This window comes from Trachypithecus francoisi, unplaced genomic scaffold (genome assembly GCF_009764315.1).
Source record: "Trachypithecus francoisi isolate TF-2019V2 unplaced genomic scaffold, Tfra_2.0 Lachesis_group16, whole genome shotgun sequence".
Classification (NCBI taxonomy): Eukaryota; Metazoa; Chordata; class Mammalia; order Primates; family Cercopithecidae; genus Trachypithecus; species Trachypithecus francoisi.
Window position 1 is genome coordinate 95750517 of NW_022681461.1, and position 23834 is coordinate 95774350.

General features: G+C 56.9%; 2 protein-coding genes across 4 annotated transcripts; both read left to right on the forward strand.

The window, feature by feature from the left end:
* Positions 1-5393: 5393 nt before the first annotated feature.
* LCN6 (lipocalin 6) lies at positions 5394-10650 on the forward strand. Its single transcript, XM_033238727.1, has 7 exons — positions 5394-5483; positions 6495-6634; positions 8135-8205; positions 8776-8886; positions 9152-9253; positions 9520-9545; positions 10516-10650. Exons 1-7 carry the CDS (start codon positions 5394-5396, stop codon positions 10648-10650), a joined length of 675 nt encoding a protein of 224 aa, XP_033094618.1.
* Positions 10651-10893: 243 nt separating this feature from the next.
* LCN10 (lipocalin 10) lies at positions 10894-21581 on the forward strand. Of its 3 annotated transcripts, XR_004443714.1 has the most exons (7): positions 10894-11044; positions 11809-11948; positions 12371-12441; positions 12709-12816; positions 13606-13704; positions 14422-14524; positions 21480-21581. XR_004443714.1 is itself a non-coding variant. In XM_033238513.1 (6 exons), exons 1-6 carry the CDS (start codon positions 10940-10942, stop codon positions 14448-14450), a joined length of 552 nt encoding a protein of 183 aa, XP_033094404.1. In that variant the 5' UTR covers positions 10894-10939; the 3' UTR covers positions 14451-15087. The 3 variants fall into 3 exon arrangements, 2 of the variants coding, with proteins under 2 accessions (XP_033094404.1, XP_033094405.1); XM_033238513.1 differs by lacking the exon at positions 21480-21581 and having other exon boundaries at positions 14422-15087; XM_033238514.1 differs by lacking the exons at positions 12709-12816; positions 21480-21581 and having other exon boundaries at positions 14422-15088.
* Positions 21582-23834: the final 2253 nt, after the last annotated feature.

Consider the following 23834-nt stretch of genomic DNA (forward strand, 5'->3'; position numbering starts at 1 on the left):
AGATAAAGGTCTAAAGCAACTCTTATAAGTAGTTTTAAAAAAAGCAAGATATACTCCAAGGAAAGATATAGTGACATGATAGTATTAAAGGACTAATTGATAAAGAAAGAATAAAGGAGTGAACGTAGGAGATCAGATCAGGAAATCAATAGCGAAATGGAAATTATAAAAAAGAAAAAATTATGGAACTGAAAAGTGCAATAAGTGAAAAATTTACTGGAAGGAATAGGAGATTGGCCATGGCAAAAATAATGTCCATGAATTTGAGCACAAATCAATGTAAATTATCCAATCTGAGGAACAGAGAAGAAAATGGTTGATAGCACCTCAAAGATCTGCGGGGCAAGATAAAAAATGTAAACTAGCCCGAGAAAGAAAAGAGAGGGAGAATATATGAAGAAATAGTGGCCAAAATAACCCAAACTTGATGAAAACATCAACATAGATAGCCCAGAGGCTCAGAGAAACCCAGGCAGGATGAAAACAAAGCCTCACAAAAATCACACCGAGGGACATTATAGTCAAAGCACTGCCACCCAATGATTTGGATAAAAATTTAAGAGGATCTGTGGGTAAAACACAGGACACAGCCAGGCTTGGTGACTCACGTCTGTAATCCTGTAATCCCAGCAATCTGGGAGGCCGAGGTGGGAGGATCACTTGAGGTCAGGAGTTTGAGACCAGCCTGGGCAACATAGTGAGTCTTCATCTCTCTTTAAAAACAAACAAACAAGCCAGGCATGGTGGCTCACGCCTGTAATCCCAGCACTTTGGGAGGCCGAGGTGGGTGGATCACGAGGTCAGGAGATCGAGACCATCCTGGCTAACACGGTGAAACCTCATCTCTACTAAAAATAAAAAAAATTAGCCAGGCGTGGTGGCGGGCACCTGTAGTCCCAGCTGCTGGGGAGGCTGAGGCAGGAGAATGGCGTGAATCTGGGAGGCGGAGCTTGCAGTAAGCCAAGATCGCGCCACTGCACTCCTGCCGGGGCGACACAGTGAGACTCCATCTCAAAACAAAGAAACAAACAAAAAAAGACAGGGCATGATACAGTTTGGCTCTGTGTCCCCACCCAGATCTCATGTGGCATTATTGTAATGCCCAATGTTGGAGGTAGGGCTTGGTTGGAGGTGATTGGATCATGGCGATGGATTTACCCTTGTTCTTGTGATTGTGAGTGAGTTGTCAGGAGATCTGCTTGTTTAAAAGTGTGTAGCACTTCCCCTTTCATTCTCTCTCCTGCTGTCCATGTAAAGACTTACCTGCTTCCCCTTCACTTTCAACTATGATTGAAAGTTTCCTGGCCAGGTGCAGTGGCTCACGCCTGTAATCCCAGCACTTTGGGAGGCTGAGGCAAAAGGATCACCTGAGGTCAGGAGTTTGAGACCAGCCTGGCTAACATGGTGAAACCCCATTTCTACTAAAAATACAAAAAAATTAGCCAGGCGTGGTGGTGTGCGCCTGTAATCCCAGCTACTTGGGAGGCTGAGGCAGGAGAATCGCTTGAACCCAGGAGGCGGAGGTTGCAGTGAACCAAGATTGCATCATTGCACTCCAGTTTGGGCAAAAAAAAAAAAAAAGGAAGTTTTCTGAGGCCTGCACAGCCGTGTTTCCTGTATAGCCTGTGGAACCATGAGCCAATTAAACTTCTTTTTTTCATAAATTACCCAGTCTCAGGTAGTTCTTTATAGCAATGTGAGAATGGACTAATACAGGACATAAACGGGGGGACACAATGGCTGTCTTCTCATGGCAAATGGAAACCAGGAGATGACGATAGGACATCTTTACATTGCTGAAAAAAAAATCAAAGCAGATCTCTCTATCTAGGACAGATACCCTTCAAAACTGAGGGTCAAATAAACATGCTTTGAGAGAAATGGAAGTGGAGGGAATTTATCTCTAACGCAGCTTTGGTACAATAAATAAATGCCAAGGATATTCCTCAGGCAGAGGGGAAATGACTCTGGGTGGCCACTCAGGTCTGCAGGAAGAAGATCCGTGTGACCAACAGAGACCAAGTGAGTCCATTGGAACCTGCATTCCTTGTCCTCCATTTGGTTGCTTAATTATATCAGCATGAACTCAGTAGTTCCTGTTTTCTTCCGTAGGTTACAATTGATGACAATAGTTTCTACCCAATGGGAGTGCCTTCGAAGTGGCTTCAGAGTATTGTTGGCACATTCCCCGATTCCTTGGGCACATTTTTGCTTTTCGGCACAAAAAACATTCCAAGTTCTCCTTATGTTTTCTATACACAGCCTTTGAATAATTCACCTTTTCGTATAGAACGGTGTTGAGAAACCAAACTCTGAGTGTTGGGTGTGCTTGCTTTTACTTTTACTGGGTCTAATTGTATCTAAACCTCAGCAGACCGAGCCTGGACTTTCCTTCCTCCCCTTCCTTCCTCCTTCTTCTCGTCCCCTGCCTCCCTCTTTCTCTCTCCTTCTTCCCTTCCCCTCCCATTTCTCCCTCTTTCCTCCCCAGCCTGCCCTCTATCCCTCCCTTCCCTCCCTCCTTCCTTTCCTCCTCTCTCTCTCCTTCTCTCCCTGCCTCTCCTCATCTGTCTACCAAAATAGGAGTTCACATGGATACTTCCAATTCCAGCCCAACGCCACAGGGTTCACTTTGATCTCTCCCCTTTCTATATGTCTGTATTTATAATTCTCTTTTCCAACACAGAGAAACCCATTATCCTTCATATATTTATTCATTAGGTCCCTTCTAGAGCGCATGGAAAGTAGTATCAGAATTGCTCACCCAGGCCAGGTGCGGTGGTTCATGCCTGTAATCCCAGCATTTGGGGAGGCCGAGACAGGCAGATCCCGAGGTCAGGAGTTCGAGACCAGCTTGACCAACATGGTGAAACCCCATCTCTACTAAAAATACAAAAATTAGCTGGACATGATGGCGCATGTCTGTAATCCCAGCTCTCAGGAGGCTGAAACAGAAGAATCACTTGAACTGGGGAGGTGAAGGATGCAGTGAGCCGAGATTGCACCACTGTACTCCAGCCTAGACGACGGAATGAGACCCCCATCTCAAAACAAAACAAAACAAAATAAAACAGAATTGCTCATCCAAACCACTGTGAGCCATGAGCCTGCAGACGAGAGCTTAGGATGTGTTTATAGCTCCTTCTGCCATTAGCCCAAGTATACAGAAAAACTACTGTTCAGAAGTTACCGGCGGGCAGTCCTTTCCCCTTTAGTGTGGCTGTCATTTATCTATAATACAACTGTATCCCGTGTTTGGAATTTGTTTATTTTACTTTTGAGTATAACTGTATAGTATACCAAATTACTTTGATTCCAAAGTCAAAACTATACAAAAAAGTTTACTCAAAAGAGTCTAATTCCTCCCCTCACTCTGTTCCAGCTCCCAGCCCCGGCAGGGAACTAGTCTCATTAGACTCTGAGATTTATCCTATGCTTTTTGTTTTTGTTTGTTTGTTTGTTTGTTGTTTTTTGAGACAGAGTCTTACTCTGTTACCCAGGCTGGAGTGCAATGGCGCAATCTCAGCTCACTGCAACCTCCACCTCCCAGGTTCAAGCGATTCTCCTGCCTCAGCCTCCCGAGTAGCTGGGATTACAGGCATGTGCCACCACGCCCGGCTAACTTTTGTAATTTTAGTAGAGACGGGGTTTCACTATGTTGGCCAGGCTGGTCTCGAACTCCTGACCTCGGGATCTGCCTGTCTCGGCCTCCCCAAATGCTGGGATTACAGGCATGAACCAAACTCCTGACCTCAGGTGATCCTTCTGCCTCAGCCTCCCAAAGTGTTGGGATTACAGGCGTGAGCCACCATGCCCGACTGATGCTGTGTGCTGTTTTGTGGCTACCTCGAAAACCAGCCTCCCGCAACCCTGAGGGACACTGTGGGGCTAGCCGGTGTTTCCTTGTCAGAGGCCTGGCCCAGCTGCTTGACTTCCTCCTTTTTGTATTTTTATTTTAGAGTGGGGTCTTGCTGTGTCGCCCAGGCTGGAGTGGAGTGGCACGATCACAGCTCACTGCAGCCTCAAACTCCTGGGCTCAAGCGATCCTCCCACCTCAGCCTCCAAGTAGCTGGGACCACAGGAGCACACCACCATGTCCAGCTAATTTTTAAATTTGTTTGTAGAGACGAGGTCTGGCTATGTTGCCCAGGCTGGTCTCGAACTCCTAGACTCAAGTGATCCTCCCACCTCAGCCTCCCAAAGTGCTGGGATTACAGGTGTGAGCCACCGTGCCCGGCCATGGCTCTCTCCTGAAGGCTCCAGGCCTAGTGTCCCGCCCCCTTGTTCTGTGGCTCAGCCCCTGGGCAACTCCTGCTTGCCATGGCTTTGGCTGGCACTTCCATGGCCCCACTGCCCGGTCAGTCTTCGCAGGCCCGGCCCCCAGTAGCTGCGTGGTTTCTGCCTTCTTCCTGCACTCTGGTGGTCACAGGCCCTGCTGCGTGGGTACAGGGCAGGCGGCCAGGGCTGCGGTGTAAGCTCTGTGAGTGCAGGCGGCCCTGTGCACTGCAGCCTTGTTGCATGGACATGCTCCTTGCACCCTTGTTGACGAATGAGTGAAGGTGTGTGGGAGTGAATCCCAGAGGGTTTAGGCCACGGCATTGGGGGAGGACCCTCCTGGCTGCCTCCCAGTGGGCTTCAGGGGCTCAGATAGACCCTGACGAGCACCTCTGTCCTCTGCTCCTGGACAGGGGCTGCAGAGAGCTCTCAAGGGGCCTTGGGAAGCACAAGCAGGCCAGGGTCCCAGGGAGGGGAGGCAGGAGGCAGCAGGGCCGGACGGTGGGGTGCAGGGGTGAAAGGAACAGGACAGTCTGTTCTGGCGGTGCTGGCTGTGGGGGACAGGAGGCCAGGCCACAAAGCAGAATGGTGTGTGGGCCAGGAGGGGGTGGGAGCTTTTATCAAAAGGCTTTCAGAGACTTTTTATATTTAATGATTGAAACAAAAGATATCCAAAGCCGCAGCTCCTAAGAACCGCTTGTTCTTACCCTGCTTGTACCTCTCCTAGGGCTTGACCCTGCCCTCCCGCCGGGCCTGGCAGCGGACAGCAGGGTCCCTGCTTTCCAAACTGGGTGAGGGAGAGCGTGGGTCCCCAGGAAGCGGGGAGGTGATGCAGCTGGCTTTAGGATGCCCATTCTGGAACCTTCTGGTGGAAGGAAACAGAGATCAGTACAGTGTGGTTGATGCACACACTCCAGACCCTCTCCCGGCTGTGCAGCTGTCTGATCTGGGCTCAGAGGCTGCCACTGCTCAGTGCCCCCTGGGTAATTTTGCAGGAGGCCAGGAGGGTTCCTGGCAGTTAGTGCTGCCCACACAGAGAAATTCAGAGCCATATAAATGGGTCTCCAGGGCCTGGAGGGACTGCACATCTTGGGCCTGAGGCGTGGTGTGGTCCTGGGAGGATGGGTGGCCTACTGCTGGCTGCTCTTCTGGCTTTGGTCTCGGTGCCCATGGCCCAGGCCGTGTGGTTGGGAAGACTGGACCCTAAGCAGGTACAGTCCTCCTGGGGGTGGAGAAAGCTGGTCCTCAGGGGCCGGCCCCTCCTTTAAGGTCACACAGCTTCTGGGTCCCCCAGGGCCAGCCCAGACCAGCATGGGCAGTGGGAAATGAGTTGGGCCAGCCCTTGGGGGGTCCCAAAGGCAGGAGTCTCAGAGCAGGAGGGGTGGATGCTGGAGGGTTGGAGGCTGGAGGGCTGGAGGATTGGAGGCTGGAGACTGGAGGTTGCCGGGCTGGAGAGCTGGAGGCTGGAGGGCTAGAGGCTGGAGGCTAGAGGGGTGGAAGGCTGGAGGGCTGGAGGCTAGAGGCTGCAAGGCTGGAAGGCTGGAAGCTGGAGGGCGGGAAGGTTGGAGGCTGGAGGCTGGAGGGCTGGATGGTTGGAGGGTGGAGGCTGGAGGCTGCAGGGCTGGAAGGCTGGAGGCTGGAGAGTTGGAGGCTAGAGGGCTGGAGAATTGGAGGGTGGAGACTGGAGGCTGCAGGGCTGGAAGGCTGGAGGCTGGAGGGTTGGAGGCTGGAGGTTGAGGCTGGAGGCTAGAGGGATGGAAGACTGGAGGGCTATAGAACTGGAGGCTGGAGACTACAGCGCTGGAGGCTGGAGGGCTGGAGAACTGGAGTCTGGAGGGCTAGAGGTTGGAGGCTAGAGGGGTGGAAGCCTGGAGGGTTGGAGGCTGGAGGCTGAGGCTAGAGGCTAGAGAGGTGGAAGGCTGGGGGGCTGTAGAGCTGGAGGCTGGATACTGAAGGGCTGGAGGCTGGAGGGCTGGAGAGCTGGAGGCTGGAGGGTAGAGGCTGGAGGCTAGAGGGGTGTAAGGCTGGAGGGCTGGAGGCTAGAGGCTGCAAGGCTGGAAGGCTGGAAGCTGGAGGGTGGCAGGGTTGGAGGCTGGAGGCTGGAGGGCTGGACGGTTGGAGGGTGGAGGCTGGAGGCTGCAGGGCTGGAAGGCTGGAGGCTGGATGGTTGGAGGCTGTAGGCTGGAGGGCTGGCGGCCCTCACAGGAGCGGCCTCAATGCACCTTCTTGGGCCCTGGTACGTGCTTGCGGTGGCCTCCCGGGAAAAGAGCTTTGCAGTGGAGAAAGACATGAAGAACGTCGCGGGGGTGGTGGTGACCCTCACTCCAGAAAACAACCTGCGACTGCTGTCCTCTCAGCACGGGTGAGTGGGGGGGTCCTGCCAGGCCTTCCCGCAGGCAGGCCTGTGGCTCAGGCACATCATGTCCTTTGCATGTCTGCTCCCGGGCACCACGGCCTGGGGTTCCCACGGCCCCCCTGCACTCCTCTCACTTTTCCCGCTGGGCTCTGCGCAGAGCCACCAGCCCTCTGCCCAGCTACTCACATCTGTGTCCCTGGGGCCTCCAGGTGGGACTCCCATCTTCAATACCGCGGCCAGGCACGGCTCTGACCACGCTCCTTGATGCATCCCTGTCCTGGGCCATCTGGCTGCAGGCTGGGGTCAGAGCTGGAGAAGCCGGTCCTCTCGGCAGGCTTTTCCGGGAATTCTGTTTAAAGGAGGGTAACGCATTCGGGCCTAAGAACCACTGGTTCTTTTATAATATAAATCCCCACACAATATGGTCGTGCAGGCTGTTGGCCAGACTGGCCTTGTGGCCTCAGGCCTATGCACCCGACCGCATGCATGGCTGGTGGCAGTGTGCAGGGATGGGTGTCCAGCCTCCAATTCAACCTTCCAGCCTCCAACCCTCCAGCCCTCCAGCCTCCAACCCTCCAGCATCCACCCCTCCTGCCCTGGGGCTCCTGCCTTTGGGATCCCCCCAAGGGCTGGCCCAACTCATCCCCCACTGCCCATGCTGGTCTGGGCTGGCCCTGGGGGACCCAGAAGCTGTGTGGCCTTAAAGGAGGGGCCGGCCCCTGAGGTCGTGCTGTGCAGGGGATACCTACAGGGCAGCCAGGCTGTAGGGGTAGCCATGCTGGGGCAGGAGTCAGTGCCTGCCTCCCTTTGCAGAAGAGTGGCCTCCTGGGTGGCGTGGTGGGCGTCTACCCCCCGGCAAGCTGGTGGCAGAGCCCAGGCCTGAACCACTGAGCCAGACACAGGGCCCAGAGAGGAGAACCTGCCCTCCTACCCAGCGTGCCCTCCCCCTGCACCTGTGCCTGGAGGCTATGGGCAGGGGCCCTGCTGCACCCCCCAGGCCAGGCCTGGCCTCAGGGTGAGCTGGGACCAAGGGGCTACAGGCTGAGGTGGCAGCTCACACGTGGCTTTCCTAGTTCTTCTTGCTGTTTCTCCCGCGTGGACTTCAGCCTCAGCTTCTTTCGTTGGCAAATGCCACTGCACCCTTGCTGGGTTTTGCTTACTCGGGACTGACCACTTAGGGAGCGCCGGCCTCTTCCCCTGAGTTGCAGGCGAACCTCCCGTCTGTTGAGTCTCCTGTTGCGTCCTCAGCAGCATTCAGCGTTCCTGGTGGAGATCTGGCACTGAGGATCTCTCAGGAGGTGAATGGGAGTGTCCGCCCCTCTTAGGACTCCCACGCCGTCCACTCTCCGAGAGCAGGTTTCCAGGCATCGGGGCATCTGGCAGAAGATGGAAGCTCTGGCCTCACTGCCAGCTGGCCTGGCCTGGACTTGACTCCTGAGCTCCGTCTCCTCTCACCGGGCCCCGGGGTCTTGACCCTGAGTGGGTGATGGGCCCCTTCTTTTCCAGGCTGGAGGGGTGCAGCCAGAGTGTCATGGAGCTGTTGAAACGAAACTCCGGATGGGTGTTTGAGAATCCCTGTGAGTCTGACCACCACGGCCTCACCCAGGCCGTTCTTCCCTGCAGCATCCCCAGGCCCCCTGCGGCCAGGGACGGAGGGCTGACTCCACTCCCGAATGCCGGGAGGCTACAGGTTCTGGTCTTAGGATTGGTGCCCATCCCGGGGTGAAGAGAGGCCCCTGGACAGAGGACTGGAACCTTGCTCCCAGCAGGCTCAGATGCCAGTGGAGTCCAGCCAAGGTCCCCATAGGTGCAGAGGGCAAGGGGCCTGTCCAGTGGCTGTCCATAGGGACAGGGCCGGGCCGGTGTGACCCAGCCACTCCTCGTTCACACCTGGGACAGGCTGGGGCAGTGCTTGTCTGTCTATCTGTCTGTCCATCAGTCTCTGAAAGCCCCTTGATGCTGGCACCAGGTGGGGTCGGGGTTGGGGGACAAAGCTTGGGGGCTCTGGGTGTGCTTTGAGGGGTCTCCTGTGGTTGGGGGCTCTCACTTGAATTGGACCCTCCGTCCCTGTGGCCAGCACCAGCTCAGCAGCCCCTGGACAGATACAGCAGCTGCCCTCCTCCACGGCGGGGGGTTTTGTTTTCTAGCAATAGGTGTGCTGGAGCTCCGGGTGCTGGCCACCAACTTCAGAGACTATGCCATCATCTTCACTCAGCTGGAGTTTGGGGACGAGCCCTTCAACACTGTGGAGCTGTACAGTGAGTGCCGTGTGGGGGCCACGCGGGGAGCTGTGTGGTGGGTGGGCCACTCGGGGCCTCATGCAGGCCAAGTTCCCCCACCTTGAGGCTCGCTGCACTGGAGGTGGCCTTGGAAGGGCCGGGGCCAGCATCCCAGGGCAGGCGGTCTCCTCCCTGACCCTTCCCAGCCCCTCCCCGGCTCCTCCCTGGCCCCGCCCCAGCTCCTCCCTGGCCCCGCCCCAGCTCTCAGAGGTTGCATCCCCCTGCACTGCCCTGGTGCCCCCAGGTCGGACGGAGGTAGCCAGCCAGGAGGCCGTGGGACTCTTCACCAAGTGGAGCAGGGGCCTGGGCTTCCTGTCACAGCAGCAGGCCCAGCTGCAGAAGGATCGTGAGTGTCCACCGGAGCAGCCACAGGGGAGGCTTGGGGCAAGTTCTGGTGCCCACAGGGCATGACGGGGTGGCACAGACCCTGGGGCTGCTTCTGGCTTCTGCCGGACTCAGTCACCCTCAGGGAGTCAGGCAGGCTAAGGGGGTCTTCACCTGCCCCTGCCCACAGTCAGGCCTGGGGGCTGGTCCCCACAGCAGACGAGTCCTGTGGGTGGAGCCCTGGGGGGCTCAGTCCTTTTCCACAGCCAGTCTTGCCTCCCCTTCTAGTCACCTGTGCTCACAAGATCCTCCCGGTAAGCCGCCATCCTAAGCCTCACCCTGGGCTCCCCTGGGGGTAGGGGTGGGGGAGGCCACCGTACGCACAGTGGGCGGGAGGACCCTCTGCCCAAGCCCACGGGTTCGTGGCTCCACTGCCTCTGAGGTGACTGAGGGTGTGGAGGGCGCCTCCATGGTGGGCTGGGCCCCTCACACTTGTCTTGGTTTTCAGTGAGTGCTGCGTCCCCTGCAGGGACAGTGCCCGCAGGGTCCTGTGACCCGGCCAGCCAGGGTCTGCCCATTTCGCTCAGCGGCTCCCAGGGCTCAGCTCCAGCTCAGAATAAAGCAATTCCACAGCAAACCAGGGATGCTCTTGACTGGGGGCCAGCCGGGGAATTGCAGGGAGGATGGCAGGGGTCGTCACCAAGGGCCGAGCCACAGAACCATAGAGCCAGCTGCAGAGAAGACACGTGCCCAACCCAGTCCCTTGCCAGAGCCCCTCTGGGTCTTCGGACACCCAAATTCAGGCCCCGGCTTGGAGGTCGGGGGACACAGCCTGGGAAGAAGGCAGCAATGACGTCCACCAGGACCACAGCTGGGGTGCCACAGGCTCCACAGATTGCCTAGGACAAGAGCGCGGAGGCTGATGGGGCTCAGAGGGGCCCCTGACCCCCCAGGCTCAGGCTTCTCTGGGCTGGGGTTGTGGCTCTTGCCTGGGCAGGAACGGGGACCCCAGATGCCTGAGCCTGCAGGTCCTCCTGTGTTCTGATGGGCATGGGGGGCTGCCTGCCGTCCTGGGAGAAGCACAGGCCGTGGAGGCCTCAGGGCTGGATGCAGGGCTGGGGACTGTGCGAGGCTCATGCTGGGGTGAGGTGAGGCGCACACAGATGCCTTGACCTGCAAGGCTGGGCATGCACACGCGTGCACATGTGAGCACGTACCCACACATGCACACACACTCATGGACACAGGCACACAGCCCTGGCCCACCCTTTGGTGCCTGCTCAGGTACTGTGGTGCCAGGCCCTGAGGAAGGTGGTGGGGGCAGTGTGTGTGGCTGCCACACGGTGCTCCCCACGTCCACATATGCCCCAGAAGGGCTACGACCAGCCCTTTGCCTGTCACCTGGGAGGCCTGGGATGAGGGCCAGGGCTTAATGAGTCTCAGGCGCACACACAGTGACTGCAGGCCGGGCACTGAGGGCAGGAGGGTCCTGGGGCCTCAGAGCGGCCTCTGTCTGTCGGGGCAGCCCAGACCAGCGGTGACCACGGGGCGGGGCTGTGCTGGCTGCGTCTGAATGTCTGGGGGTGGTCCCTGGGCGGGGAGAGGGTAGCAGAGCCCAAGGCAACACCTGCTGCCTCCCTCCCCTCCTGACCCAGACTGGTGGCTCCAGGGAGGTTTAAACACTGGCCTTGGTGGCTGAGGGAGGAGGATGAGGATGAGGCAGGGGCTGCTGGTGCTGGTGCTGGTGCTGGCTGCAGGGTCCCAGGTGCAGGACTGGTACCCCAGGGAGTCCCACACCCTCAACTGGAGCAAGGTGAGCCATGTGCCACTGGTCCCTGAGCCGGGCACCGGCCCTGGAGCTGGAGCCGGCTCCTGCACAGTCTCCCGGCAGCCGCCCAGGAGCAGGGCTACCAGGAGTTCCAGGCACAGGTGATGCCCACCTGGCTTCTCCCACTGCAGCCTCCAGCACATGGGCCCCGCAAGCTGCAGGGCAGAAGCAGGGAGCCTCGAGGGGTTCAGGGGAGTTGGGGGTGTCAGGGAGGGTCAGGGTGGAGGGGCCCAGAGAGCTGTGGCCGAGGAGGTTGGAAGACTCCCAGAGGGCAGAGTGAGTGTGGAGCAAGTGGGGCATGTTCTGTAGCGGGAGGGCCCAGGAACCTGCAGAGTGAGCCGCGGGAGCAGCACTCATTGGCATGGCGATGCTCAGGGCACTAGGGTTGGCAGCAGGCAGAGTTGGGAGCCGAGGGCTGGCGGGAAGGGAAGTGGCTGAGCAGTACCCAGCCCCTAGGAGGCCACGTGGAAAGGAGCCGGGGCCTCTGAGGTAGGGAGGCCTACTTGCGGGTGCCACAGCCCAGCCCTGTGCTGCCTGGGGTCCCTGACCTTCCGGGCACCTGGTTCTCTGCGGCCCTGCTCCAGTGGCCAGGGCTTGAGTGGCCGGGACCGAGGCAGCACCCGGGTGGGGCTGGAGCTCCGGTTCACAGAAGGGTCGCTTGTCTCCTGGGTTCTCTAGCTGGGAACCTCGGAGGTGGGGACAGCCCCTGGGTGGCAGCTCCTGTCCCCGCCCACACACCTGCTGCGCAGTTTTCAGTGTTCTGGTACATTCTGGCCACGGCCACAGACGCCCAGGGATTCTTGCCGGCCAGGGACAAGAGGAAGCTGGGGGCGTCCGTGATAAAAGTGAACAAAGTAGGCCAGCTCCGCGTGCTCCTTGCCTTCAGCCGGTGAGTGGGCAGCGCCCCCCAGGCAAGAGTCTCCCCTTCCAGGAGGAGGAAGCTGCCTGGGGGCTGGAAAGGAATGTGGGAGGAACCTGTCTGTCTGGAAGTTCCACGAGGACCGTCCCCCAACTTCCTCCCCCTAAACTCAGAGGAAGCCGCTTGCAGCCCCTGGGCCCCACGCGAGTGGGTGTTGGGAGTTTCTCCCGTGCCGTGGGACAGGCCCCGGTCTGAATTGGAAAATCCTCATACCACAGAGCCTCAAATTGACACGAGTTGGATAGTGAAGCAAAAAACTGGGGACCTGGTGCCCCAACCTTTCCAGGTCACGGCAGCAGGGGCGGGACCGAGTTGTATTGGTGGGACTCGGTGGCTGGCAGGGGGGAGGAGGGGTTCCCTGGTCTGCAGCCTGAGCCCCTGCCTTGCCCCAGGTTGAAGGGGTGCCAGTCCCAGGAGGTGATCCTGAGGAAAGACGGGAAGAAGCCGGTGTTCAGGAACACCTGTGCGTACGCGGTGGGCCTGAGGGAAGGACGGGAGGGCGGTGTGCTCGGGCTCTGAGCCCCCGAGGAGCTGCGTGAGACGCCTCTGTCCCCTCTGTGCCTTGAGCAGGCCTGGCCCGGGAGGGAAGGTCCCAGGAGGGCACTCAGTCCTTTCTGGACACCTGCACCCGGCTGGGGGCTCCGAGGCCTCAGACACCGGGGTCAGGGCTCTGGGTGGGCACAGCCACACCATCTGGGAACCAGCGGGCATCTCTGGCCGTCTCTTTCAGTGAAAGGGGTGAAGGCCTTCCACGTGCTGTCCACTGACTACAGCTACGGTCTGGTCTACCTCCGCCTGGGGCGCACAGCCCAAAACTACAAGAACCTGCTGCTCTTCCGTGAGCGGGCACAGTGGATGGCAAAGGATGGTGGAGGGGGTGCAGAGAGAGGCAAAGAGGGGTGCTGGGCACACGGGGCCGGGCAGAACCCGGGGGTGAGGTGGGCAGAGAGAGTGGGGGTTGGGGCGGTGGTCAGGGCAGGGGCAGTGGAAGCCGAGACCACAGCAGGCAGGTCCTGGCGGTCGCTGCAGCAAGGGGGACGTCAGGAAGAGGCTGCAGAGCAGGGTGGGCCATCCAGGTGGCGTGGAGGCTACCAGGATGGTGGCAGGTGCAGGTGCAACGTTCTGGGTGAGGGATGCAATGGGGATGAGGAGGTGCCAGAGGGGTCCCAGGTAGGAGTCTGCCCGGGATGGAGGGGTGTGGAAGTGACCCAGTGTGGGTTGAGGGCCACAAACCCAATTCTAGGCACCAACCACTTGGGGTACAGGGAAAAGAGTGGCCCTCCCGGTTGGAAGGGGTTGAGGGGAGGTGGGGTCCTGGGGTCTCAGTCGAGGCGGGGCACGCTCAGGGTGCAGCAAGCCGGGGCACAGCTGAGGGGATGGCCGGTGGGGATTCTGCAAGCAGAGACGGCTCCCCAGGCGACAGCGTGGTGACCCCGGCTTCCCGAGCCTGGCTGCCTCGTAAGTGGGGAGGGACCCAGCGGCCGCTGTCCTCCCGGGGCCGATCCCTGCTTCACACCTAAGCTCTGAGGACATTTCAGCAGCTCCCAGGGTGGGGATGGGGGCCAGGGTGCAGATGCTAAAATGGCCAGAGCTGGAGCCTCTGATGTGATCCTGATCTCAACTTCAGATAGACAGAACGTTTCGAGCTTCCAGACTCTGAAGGAATTCATGGACGCGTGTGAAATTCTGGGGCTCTCCAAGGCCGCCGTCATCCTCCCGAAAGACGGTAAACTGTGCCCTCAGCCTTTTGCCCTCCTGGCCCCACTTGCCCGTCCCACCCAACAGGGAGCTGATTCATTGAGGGAAGGAGAAACGAAAGAACCCATTTGAAAGGTGCCAATTTTTTTTTGTTTTTTTGAGATGGAGTCTCGCTCTGTCGCCCAGGCTGGAGTGCAGTGGCCGGATCTCAGTTCACTGCAAGCTCCGCCTCCCGAGTTCATGCCATTCTCCTGCGTCAGCCTCCCGAGTAGCTGGGACTACAGGCACCTGCCACCACGCCTGGCTAGTTTTTTGTATTTTTTTAGTAGAGACGGGGTTTCACCGTGTTAGCCAGGATGGTCTCAATCTCTTGACCTCGTGATCCGCCTGTCTTGGCCTCCCAAAGTGCTGGGATTACAGACTTGAGCCACCGCGCCTGGCCAAAAGGTGCCATTTTAAAGATCCGCCCAAATGTGCCTCCTGCCCCGCCTCCTGCCACCCCTGAGAATCGGGGTTTGGCCTGGCAGGCCTTGCACCGACAGCGACAGGTGCCCAGAGCAGATGCTGCATCTGACCAGGCAGTGCCACAGCTGTGGCTACAGGATCGGGGGCTGCATGGCTGTGTTCTCGTGGTGCCCAAGACGAGCACGCATGGAACCAGGGGGTGGCCGGGGCAGACGTGTTCACGGCTTGTGTTTCTCCTCCGAGCAGCCAGCCCACTCATGGTCGTTTTCCTCTCCCATAGCTTCCTGTGCACACACCATCCTGCCATGAAAGCCAGCGTCGTCTGCTCTTTCCTTTTGAAGTGTGGTCCTCCCAGACCCAGGGAGCATTGTTCCAGATGTCAGGTGGAGACCACGGCTTGTTGAGAGGTGTTTGGTGGCTCTAGGTCATTGACAGTGTGAAACTCAAGTGTTTCAAGGGATCCTTTATGATCACAGAAAGAATGAGGAAGAAGGGTACAGGCTGACCGGGTGGCGAGATGTCAGCCAGGCCCCTTCCGCAGTGTCCTCTGGAGCACACTGCAGGCTGCTGCTCTTCCCTGTCTTCCGTGAAATAGACCACAGGCTGGCCCAATACAGTTCTCGCCTTGTGCCTTCCCTCTGCCCTCCATGCCGCCGCCACCCTCTGTGTTCCTTGGCATCCTGCACTTTCTCAGGAAGCCGTTTGCATATCCGCCCAACATGGAGGAGCCCCCAGGACGTGCCAGGCAGCGTGCTGCCCCTGTGGCTGCGTTAGGGAGCGGAATTGGCGAATGCAGTCCCAGAGTTAATGCCTAATCAGGAGAAGCCAACCTCAGCCGCGTGACCACCCGGATACTCGAGTATAGACCCTAGATCACCCGGATACTCGAGTATAGACCCTAGATCACCCGGATACTCGAGTATAGACCCTAGATCACCCGGATACTCGAGTATAGACCCTAGATCATCCGGATACTCGAGTATAGACCCTAGATCACCCGGATACTCGAGTATAGACCCTAGATCATCCGGATACTCGAGTATAGACCCTAGAAGTCTATCTAGGGGCAGCCAGGGCCCAACAACAGCAGGTCTGACTCATTCCATCCAGGGCAGCATCAGGGAGAGCTTCCTGGGGGATGTGGCATTTGGGTTGACCAGGGAAGGGTGGTGGGTATTAAGTCAGTTCGGGTGGGGCTGGAGGAGCAGGGGTGCATCCCCAGAACAGGATGTGACTTCTGAAAAGACATCAGAGTAGAGAAAATGGCTTCTCAAGGAGATTGGGCCTGCCAGTATGAGCACGGCAGTGGGGAGAGCCACGCAGAGGAGCAGGAGGGGCCCGCCGGACCATGGTACCTTAAAGGCCGCAGTGAAGGACTTGGGTCTCATTCAAGGGGTGATTGTAGCAGGACGAGCCGCAGACAAAACTCCTCAGACACCGGATTAAAGAAGGAAGAGGTTTTTTATTCGGCCGGGAGCATCGGCAGACTCGCGTCTTTTTTTTTTTTTTTTTTTTTTTTTGAGGCGGAGTCTCGGTCTGTCCCCCGGACTGGAGTGCAGTGGCCGGATCTCAGCTCACTGCAAGCTCTGCCTCCCGGGTTTACGCCATTCTCCTGCCTCAGCCTCCCGAGTAGCTGGGACTACAGGCGCCCGCTACCTCGCCCGGCTGGTTTTTTGTATTTTTTTTTAGTAGAGACGGGGTTTCACCGTGTTAGCCAGGATGGTCTCGATCTCCTGACCTCGGGATCCGCCCGTCTCGGCCTCCCAAAGTGCTGGGATTACAGGCTTGAGCCACCGCGCCCGGCCCAGACTCGCGTCTTAAGAGCCGAGCTCCCGGAGGAAGAAATTCCTAGCCCTTTTAAGGGCTTACAACTCTAAGGGGTCCACGTGAAAAGGTCATAATATAGATCAAGTAAGCGTGAGGAATGTGACTGGGGGATACATACATCAGATAACAGAACAAGAAGGTTTACAGTGCTTTCTCCTACAATGTCTGGAATTTACAGATAACACCAGTAGTTTTGGTCAGGGGTTAATATTATTATTTTTTTTATTTTTATTTTTTTTTGAGACGGAGTCTCGCTCTGTCGCCCAGGCTGGAGTGCAGTGGCCGGATCTCAGCTCACTGCAAGCTCTGCCTCCTGGGTTTACGCCATTCTCCTGTCTCAGCCTCCCGAGTAGCTGGGACTACAGGCACCCGCCACCTCGCCCGGCTAGTTTTTTGTATTTTTAGTAGAGACGGGGTTTCACCGTGTTAGCCAGGATGGTCTCGATCTCCTGACCTCACGATCCGCCCATTTTGGCCTTCCAAAGTGCTGGGATTACAGGCTTGAGCCACCGCGCCCGGCCTATCATTATTTTAACCACCGGGGCCAGGTGGTGGCGCCAAAGTCATCCGGCTATTTATCTTCCTTCTGTTTCTTTCCAACTTTTTGCTTTCTCCCTTTTCTCCTGTCTTATAAACTAGGGAAAAGGGGAGGTGGGGGAGAAGCTGGGAAGACAACAGGGGAAGTGGTGGTCTCATTCCATGTGATGACGGGAGGTTGTCTGAGACGAACCCCCGAGCTGAATGAATGGACCTTCTTCTGGCCAAGGGGATTCCAAAGAAACCCTGAACCCCTGAACCCGAGTCCTCAGCCATGACGGGGTGAGAGGTCAGACCCCTCAGAGAGTGGTTCTGTGCAGTCCATGGAGAATTCACTCAGCTGCACGTGTACACGCTTCTCCCTTCATGAATATTCATGACTCCACCTGAAGCTTGTTGAACATCTGTATTTGGCCATCTCCTTCAGCACAAATTCGTCTTCCCTCTGCCCCTCCCTCCAAGTGTCTGTTCCAGGCTTCTGGCCCGAGGCTATGCTTCCCAGCCTGTCAGAAGGGCTGCCTTGCTGGCTGCAATCCCTTATGAGAAATAAAGCTCTCCTGTGTGCAGAAAAGTAGTTAGGAGCCCAAGCAACATGGTGAGACCTCATCTCTACAAAAAATACAAAAATTAGCTGAGCGTGGTGGTGGGCGCCTGTAGTCCCAGCTACTCGGGAGGCTGAGGTGGGAAGATTGCTTGAGCCTGGGAGGATCACCCCACTGCACTCCAGCCTGGGCAACAGAGTGAGGCCTTGTCTCAAAAAATATATACATAGGCCAGGACAGTGGCTTACACTTGTAATCCCAGCACTTTGGGAGGCTGAAGCAGGTGGATCACGAGGTCAAGAGATCAAGACCATCCTGGCCAACATGGTGAAACCCTTTCTCTATTAAAAATACTAAAAAATTAGCCAGGCGTGGTGGCACACGCCTCTAATCCCACCTATTCAGGAGGCTGAGGCAGGAAAATTGCCTGAACCCAGGAGGCAGAGGTTGCAGTGAGCCAAGATCACACCACTGTACTCCAGCCTGGGTTACAGAGCAGACACGGTCTCAATAAACATTAAAGAGTGGCAGAGATGTGACCATCTCTTCCAGAATCCCAGGCCAAGGCACAGTCATGGAGAGGTGAGCCCAGGCCCCCTGGCCCCCCTCTGATATCTCTGCTCCCTCATGCCGGCTAGCTGCAGAGGCAGGACGTGAGCTAAGTGGGAGCCCCAAACTGCGGTCCAGCCTCGAGAACCCCGAGTGTGGGCCTCTGAACAGCCCATTCACCAGGGTGAGGGCAATTGCTCTGTCCCGGGACCTCCGGCTCTGCTCCCTCCCTTCCCTGGGCACAGGGAAGCTGCCATTGCCACAACTCAATCCTGTCAGTGGGGAGGAGAAGAAGGAAGAAGGGAAGGAGCCGGGAGAATGGGGAGAGGGGCCACTTGGGGTCCCACGGGCAGGGAGAGAGGGACAGCAGGCAAGGTTAGACACGCACACACCACCTGCACCGGTGCACCTCCCTCCACGGCATGCCAGCTGGTGGGTCAGAGTTGCTTGAGGTTCTGTGGGTGCCAGCTGCCACCCTCTGCAGAGCCCGTGCGGTCTATGACGCCCTTTCATCACACACAGCCCTGTGGGTTAGGTCCACTCCATGGCCCTGGAGTGAGCCTCAGAGACACCATAGCCTCAGCTGCTTCCTGAACACCAGTATTTCCCTGACCCCCATTTCAGAGGCAGCAGCACGGCCAGGGTTCTCTCTGGAGGAAAATGAGAACAAGTATCCAGGGGAGGCTGGATGTGGTGGCTCACGCCTGTAATCCCAGCACTTTGGGAGGGAGGCACAGGTAGGTGGATCACCTGAGGTCAGGAATTCGAGACCAGCCTGGCCAACATAGTGAAACCTCCTCTTTACTAAAAATACAAAAATTAGCCAGGTGTGGTGGTGCGTGCCTGTAATCCCAGCTACTTGGGAGCCTGAGGCAGGAGAATCCCTTGAACCGGGGAGATGGAGGCTACAGTGAGCCATGATCGTGTGATACTACACTCCAGCCTGGGTGACAGAGCAAGACTCAGCCTCAAAAAAAAAAAAAAAAAAAAAATCCGGGGGAGCCCACAGGTGTGTCTGCTACCGACGAACCCCTAGGTGAGCCCACAGCCCATGGACATCCTTGCTCGCTGGCAGCAGAGACAGCTGCGGCCAGGCCGATGGGGCTGGCCAGCGTTCCTGGACACCCCCGACCTCCCGAGGGCCCTGTGCAGTTCTGTCCTGGAGTTACAATGGTCACTCCGCTGGGCCTTCGAGATCCAGGTTGGGGATGAAAAAGTGGCAGGGAGTGGTCTGAGGCTCTTGCCGGAGCCCCACAATTTTGGTCAGAGTTTGCAGTTCCCAAAGGTTCTGGCACGGGCCTGGGCACCTGTGTGGCCCCATGGAAGGTGTTTGAAGACCCAGAGTCACCAGTCTGGGCTGACGGCTTTTCCACTGCACGTGACTGGGTCATCTTTCTTCTTTCTGTTAAGCAAAAGCCCTAACAGTTTCAAAGAACTGGATAGGAAGGGCCGACCTCCAGGTGACGAAAGCAAGGTGGACCGTGGGGTCAGGCTGAGTGTGTCTGCAGCCCCTGATCAGGCCTGCACTGTGAACGGCTACCGGCTGTGGGAGGTCCTGACATGCCCCAGTACTGCAAACTGGGGACATCAGAAGCTCATTCTCAGTTCTAAAGGCCTGGACTTGGAAGCCCAGACCCGGGTGTTGCAGGGTTGCGCTCCTCTGAGGGCGCTGAAGGAGGCTCTTTCCTGTCTCTTCCAGCAGCGGGTGGTGCTGGTAGGTCTGGGTGTTCTGGGGCTGGGGCTGTACCTCTCCCATCGCTGTCCCCACCTTCCTGAGGCCTTGTCTCCTGTGGCCGGCCCTCCTCCTCTCAGCAGTCATTGGATCTAGGACCTTATTTTGTCTTTGGATTTGTTTTTTTGAGATAGGGTCTCACTCTGTCGCTCAGCCTGGCGGGCCATGGCACAATCATGGCTCACTCCAGCCTCGACCTCCTGGGCTCAAGCGATCCTCCTACCTCAGCCTCCCGAGTAGCTGGGATGAGTGCAGCACGACACCCAGCCAACTTGCTTTTATTTTTTGTAGAGCCAGGGTCTTTCTTTTTTTTTGAGACAGACTCTCACTCTGTCACCCAGGCTGGAGTGCAGTGGCGCGATCTCGGCTCACTGCAAACTCCTCCTCCTGGGTTCACGCCATTCTCCTGCCTCAGCCTCCCGAGTAGCTGGGACTACAGGCGCCCGCCACCACGCCCAGCTAAATTTTTGTATTTTTAGTAGAGACAGGGTTTCACCGTGTTAGCCAGGATGGTCTCAATCTCCTGACCTTGTGATCCACCCGCCTCGGCCTCCCAAAGTGCTGGGATTACAGGCGTGAGCCACTGCGCCCGGCCGAGTCAGGGTCTTTCTATGTTGCCTGGGCTGGTCTCGAACTCCTGGGCTCAAGCTATCCTCCCAGCTTGATTTCCCAAAGTGCTGGGGTTCCAGGTGTGAGGCGCTGCACCCAGACACACTATTCTACACACGGTCTGGGGTTACAGGTTCAGGTGGAATGACATTTTGGGGACACTGTTCAGCCCTGCACAGTCAGCTTCCCCCGATCTGCCCCTGCCAGGGTCAGACCTCCCCAGCACTCTCCCTTCCCCATGGGGGCCTGATCCCTGCTCATGGCCAAAACATCCTGGGGTGCCTGGCTTCACACACTCTACAGCCCCAGGAGCACTTGCCAGCAGCCCTGCGGGGCTCCACTGGGTACTCTGACTTGTACTCACCCCTTCCACCTCCATCACGTGACCAGGGGCAGGGGCATGACACCTCCAACTTCCCACTCCCACACCCACTGCCCACTTCACCGCCCACTTTATTTGGACTTCGTGTAGAGGCCAAGAGCCCCTACATTTTCTCCAGGAATGTCTTCCAGCCTCAGGGCCAGCTTCGTCCAGGCCTTGACCTGAAGATGATCACACGCCTCCTTCAAAGCCCTCCCCATCAGTGCCGATCAACAAAGCAATTCCAGCATGTCCCAACCCTCAGGGGTGTGGTCGGGGGGAGAGCTTGAGAGGGATGCAAACCCTTGGTAATGACCTTGGTGTGAACCTGTGTTCACACCAAGGCAGCAAGAGCAGGGAGGGGAAGGTGTCCACATTTAGTTGATTTGTTGTTTTATCCAGAATGGTGATCTGTGAAGTCTGGAAGAAATTCTGAGTCGTCACAGAGAGTGTGGGTGCTCTGGGACTGCAGGCTGTCTGTTGCTGTCATTTTTGTTGGTAGTTTTTTTTTTTTTTTGAGACAGAGTCTCACTCTGTTGCCCAGGCTGGAGTGCAGTGGCACAATCTCCGCTCACTGCAACCTCTGCCTCCCAGGTTCAAGTGATTCTCCTGCCTCAGCCTTCCGCATAACTGGGATTACAGGCACGTGCCACCACGCCCGGCTGATTTTGCATTTTTAGTAGAGACGGGGTTTCCCCATGTTGGCCAGGCTGGTCTTGAACTCCTGACCTCAGGTGATCCACCTGCCTCGGCCTCCCAAAGTGCTGGAATTACAGGCGTGAGTCACTGCACCAGGCCTGTTTTGTTGGGTTTAAATTTTTCTTTTTTAAATTTTTTTGAGATGATGTCTCACTCTGTCACCCAGGCCAGAGTGCAGTGGCACAACCTCAGCTCACTGCAACCTCCACCTCCCGGGTTCAAGCGATTCTCCCACCTCAGCCTCCCGCGTACCTGGGATTATAGGCACCCGCTATCATGCCTGGCTAATTTTTGTATTTTTGTAAAGATGGGGTTTCACCATATTGGCCAGGCTGGTCTTGAATTCCTGACCTCAGGTGATCCACCTACCTCGGCCTTCCAAAGTGCTGGGGTTACAGGTGTGAGCCACCACGCCTGGTGGGCTTCTATTCTGTTTTGAGTGGTAAGTGCTGTGGTTTGAATGTGTCCTCTCCAAAATTCAGATGTTGCCAGTGTGGACGTATCAAGAAGTGGGGCCTTTGAAGAGGCGATTAGGCCATGAGGTCTCCTCCTGCGTGAATGAGATGAAGGCCCTTCTGAAGCAGCGTCCAGCCTCCTGCTAGGCTGCTCTGATGCTACGGGACAGGGCAAGAAGGCCCTTACCAGACGCCAGACACTTGCCTTGTTCCCAGACCTCCCAGCCTCCAGAACTGTTCTGTTCTTTATAATTTACCCAGTCCCAGGTATTTTGTTATAGCAGCACAAATAAACTAAGGCAGTAAATAAATAATGTCCTTAATTTTTTTATTGCAGCAAAACATACAAACACAAAATTCACCTTTTTTTTTTTTTTTTAAGACAGGTTCTCTCTGTTACCCAGGCTGGAGTGCAGTGGCACAATCACAGGTCACTGCAGCCTCAAACTCCTGGGCTCAAGGGATCCTCCCCCCTCAGCCACCTGAGTAGGTAGGATTACAGACTATGCCTGGCTAATTTTGTCCAGCTAATTTTCACCACGTTGCCCAGGCTGGTCTGGAACTCCTGGCCTCAAGCAATCTGCCCACCTTGACCTCTCAAAGGATTGGGATTACAGGTGTGAGCCACCACACCTGGCCTGGCCCTAATTTTTTTTTTTTTTGAGACAGTCTCCCTCTGTTCCCCAGGCTGGAGTGCAATGGCTCGATCTCGGCTCACCACAACTTCTGCCTCCCGGGTTCAAGAAATTCTCCTGCCTTAGCTCCCAAGTAGCTGGGATTACAGGCATGCACCACCACGCCCAGCTAATTTTGTAATTTTAGTAGAGATGGGGTTTCTCCATGTTGGTCAGGATGGTCTCAAACTCCTGACCTCATGTGATCCACCCACCTCGGCCACCCAAAGAGCTGAGATTACAGACATGAGCCACTGCGCCTGGCCTGCCCTAACCATTTTTAAGTGCACACTCCAGTGGTATTAAGTACATTCACATTGTTGTGCAGCCATCACCACCATCATCTTCTCCAGGGAGTTTTTTCTTTTCTTTTTTTTTTTTTTTTGAGACCGAGTCTTGCTCTGTCACCCAGGCTGGAGTGCAGTGGCTCGATCCCGGCTCACTGCAAACTCCACCTCCCGGGTTCACGCCATTCTCCCATCTCAGCCTCCCGATTAGCTGGGATTACAGGCATGCGCCACCACGCCCGGCTAATTTTTGTATTTTTAGTAGAGACGGGGTTTCACCATGTTGGCCAGGCTGGTCACGAACTCCTGACCTCAGGTGATCTGCCCGCCTCGGCCTCCCAAAGTGTTGGCCTTATAGGCGTGAGCCACCACACTCAGCCCAGGCTGAGCCTCTGCACAGAAGTGCCATCTACCTACCGTCTGACTTCTGTCATGTGACCCGGGACAGGAGATGCGACATCTCCACCTTCTAAGTACCCCACTGTCACGGGGCAGCTCCTGCTGGGGTTCAGGTCCTCTCCTGGGGGTCAGCAGGTCGTGGCCTGCTCCGTGGCTATGCATACCGGTTTCAGTAAGTGCTCGGTAGATCTGCCCCCCAGCACAGAGCAAGTGCTGGGTCAGGGTGCAGGGGACTCAGTATCTCTGGAGATGTCTCTTGCCTTTTCTCCACAGCTAGAGCTTTCACTAGCTACAGAGCTACAGCCAACTCCTGCACCAGCTCAGAAGGTAGAGCCAGCTCCAGCTACAACTCTGGTGCTAGTTCCAGGATCAGAGCCAGCTCCAGCAGCACACCCAGAGATAGGGACAGCTCTAGCCACCTCTGCGCCGGCTCCAGTACAGCTCCAGCATCCGCCCTCCAGCCAGGACCAGCTCCAAAACCATTTGCATGGCCTCAAGCCAGTGACAGGTTCAGAGGAAGGGCCAGCTGCAGCACCACCAGAGCCAGAGCTGGCACCAGACATAAAGCGATGGCTGATTCCACAACCAGAACCAGAATTAGAGGCCCCTCCAGAGCTACAGCCATCTCAGACCTGCACCAGCTCCTGCACCAGCCTCAGCACAAGAGCCAGAGTTCCTGCCAGTTCTAGAGCGAAATCCAATCAAGAACCAGCTCTAGCACCATATCCAGAGCTAGGACCAGCTCTGACACTCTTCCCAGTGCAAAGACTAGCAACAGCAACACAGCTAGAGGCAGTTCCAGAACGTCAGTCCCGGAGCAGAGCCAGTTTGTCTCCAACACCCATGTCAGTGCTAGGACAGAGCCTGCACCATCTCTGGAGTTGGAGCCTGCTCTGGGGCCAGCTCCAGCCCCAACACCAGGTGGGGCCACACAGGGAGGAGCATCAGACCACACAGTTGCAGCCCAGTTGCAAGGTGTCCTGGGGTCCCGGGCTAGGGCTTTTCTTAGGAGCCCTGAGGTG

What these genes read in the sequence shown, in the direction of transcription:
- LCN6 (XM_033238727.1), top strand. Translation starts at nt 5,394, where the DNA reads ATGGGTGGCCTACTGCTGGCTGCTCTTCTGGCTTTGGTCTCGGTGCCC. An exon ending in GAAGACTGGACCCTAAGCAG is followed by an intron (nt 5,484 to 6,494) that starts GTACAGTCCTCC and finishes GCCTCAATGCAC; the next exon opens with CTTCTTGGGCCCTGGTACGT. An exon ending in GTGCTCACAAGATCCTCCCG is followed by an intron (nt 9,546 to 10,515) that starts GTAAGCCGCCAT and finishes GTGCCTGCTCAG; the next exon opens with GTACTGTGGTGCCAGGCCCT.
- LCN10 (XM_033238513.1), top strand. Translation starts at nt 10,940, where the DNA reads ATGAGGATGAGGCAGGGGCTGCTGGTGCTGGTGCTGGTGCTGGCTGCA. An exon ending in GCCGGTGTTCAGGAACACCT is followed by an intron (nt 12,442 to 12,708) that starts GTGCGTACGCGG and finishes CGTCTCTTTCAG; the next exon opens with TGAAAGGGGTGAAGGCCTTC. An exon ending in CAAGAACCTGCTGCTCTTCC is followed by an intron (nt 12,817 to 13,605) that starts GTGAGCGGGCAC and finishes TCTCAACTTCAG; the next exon opens with ATAGACAGAACGTTTCGAGC.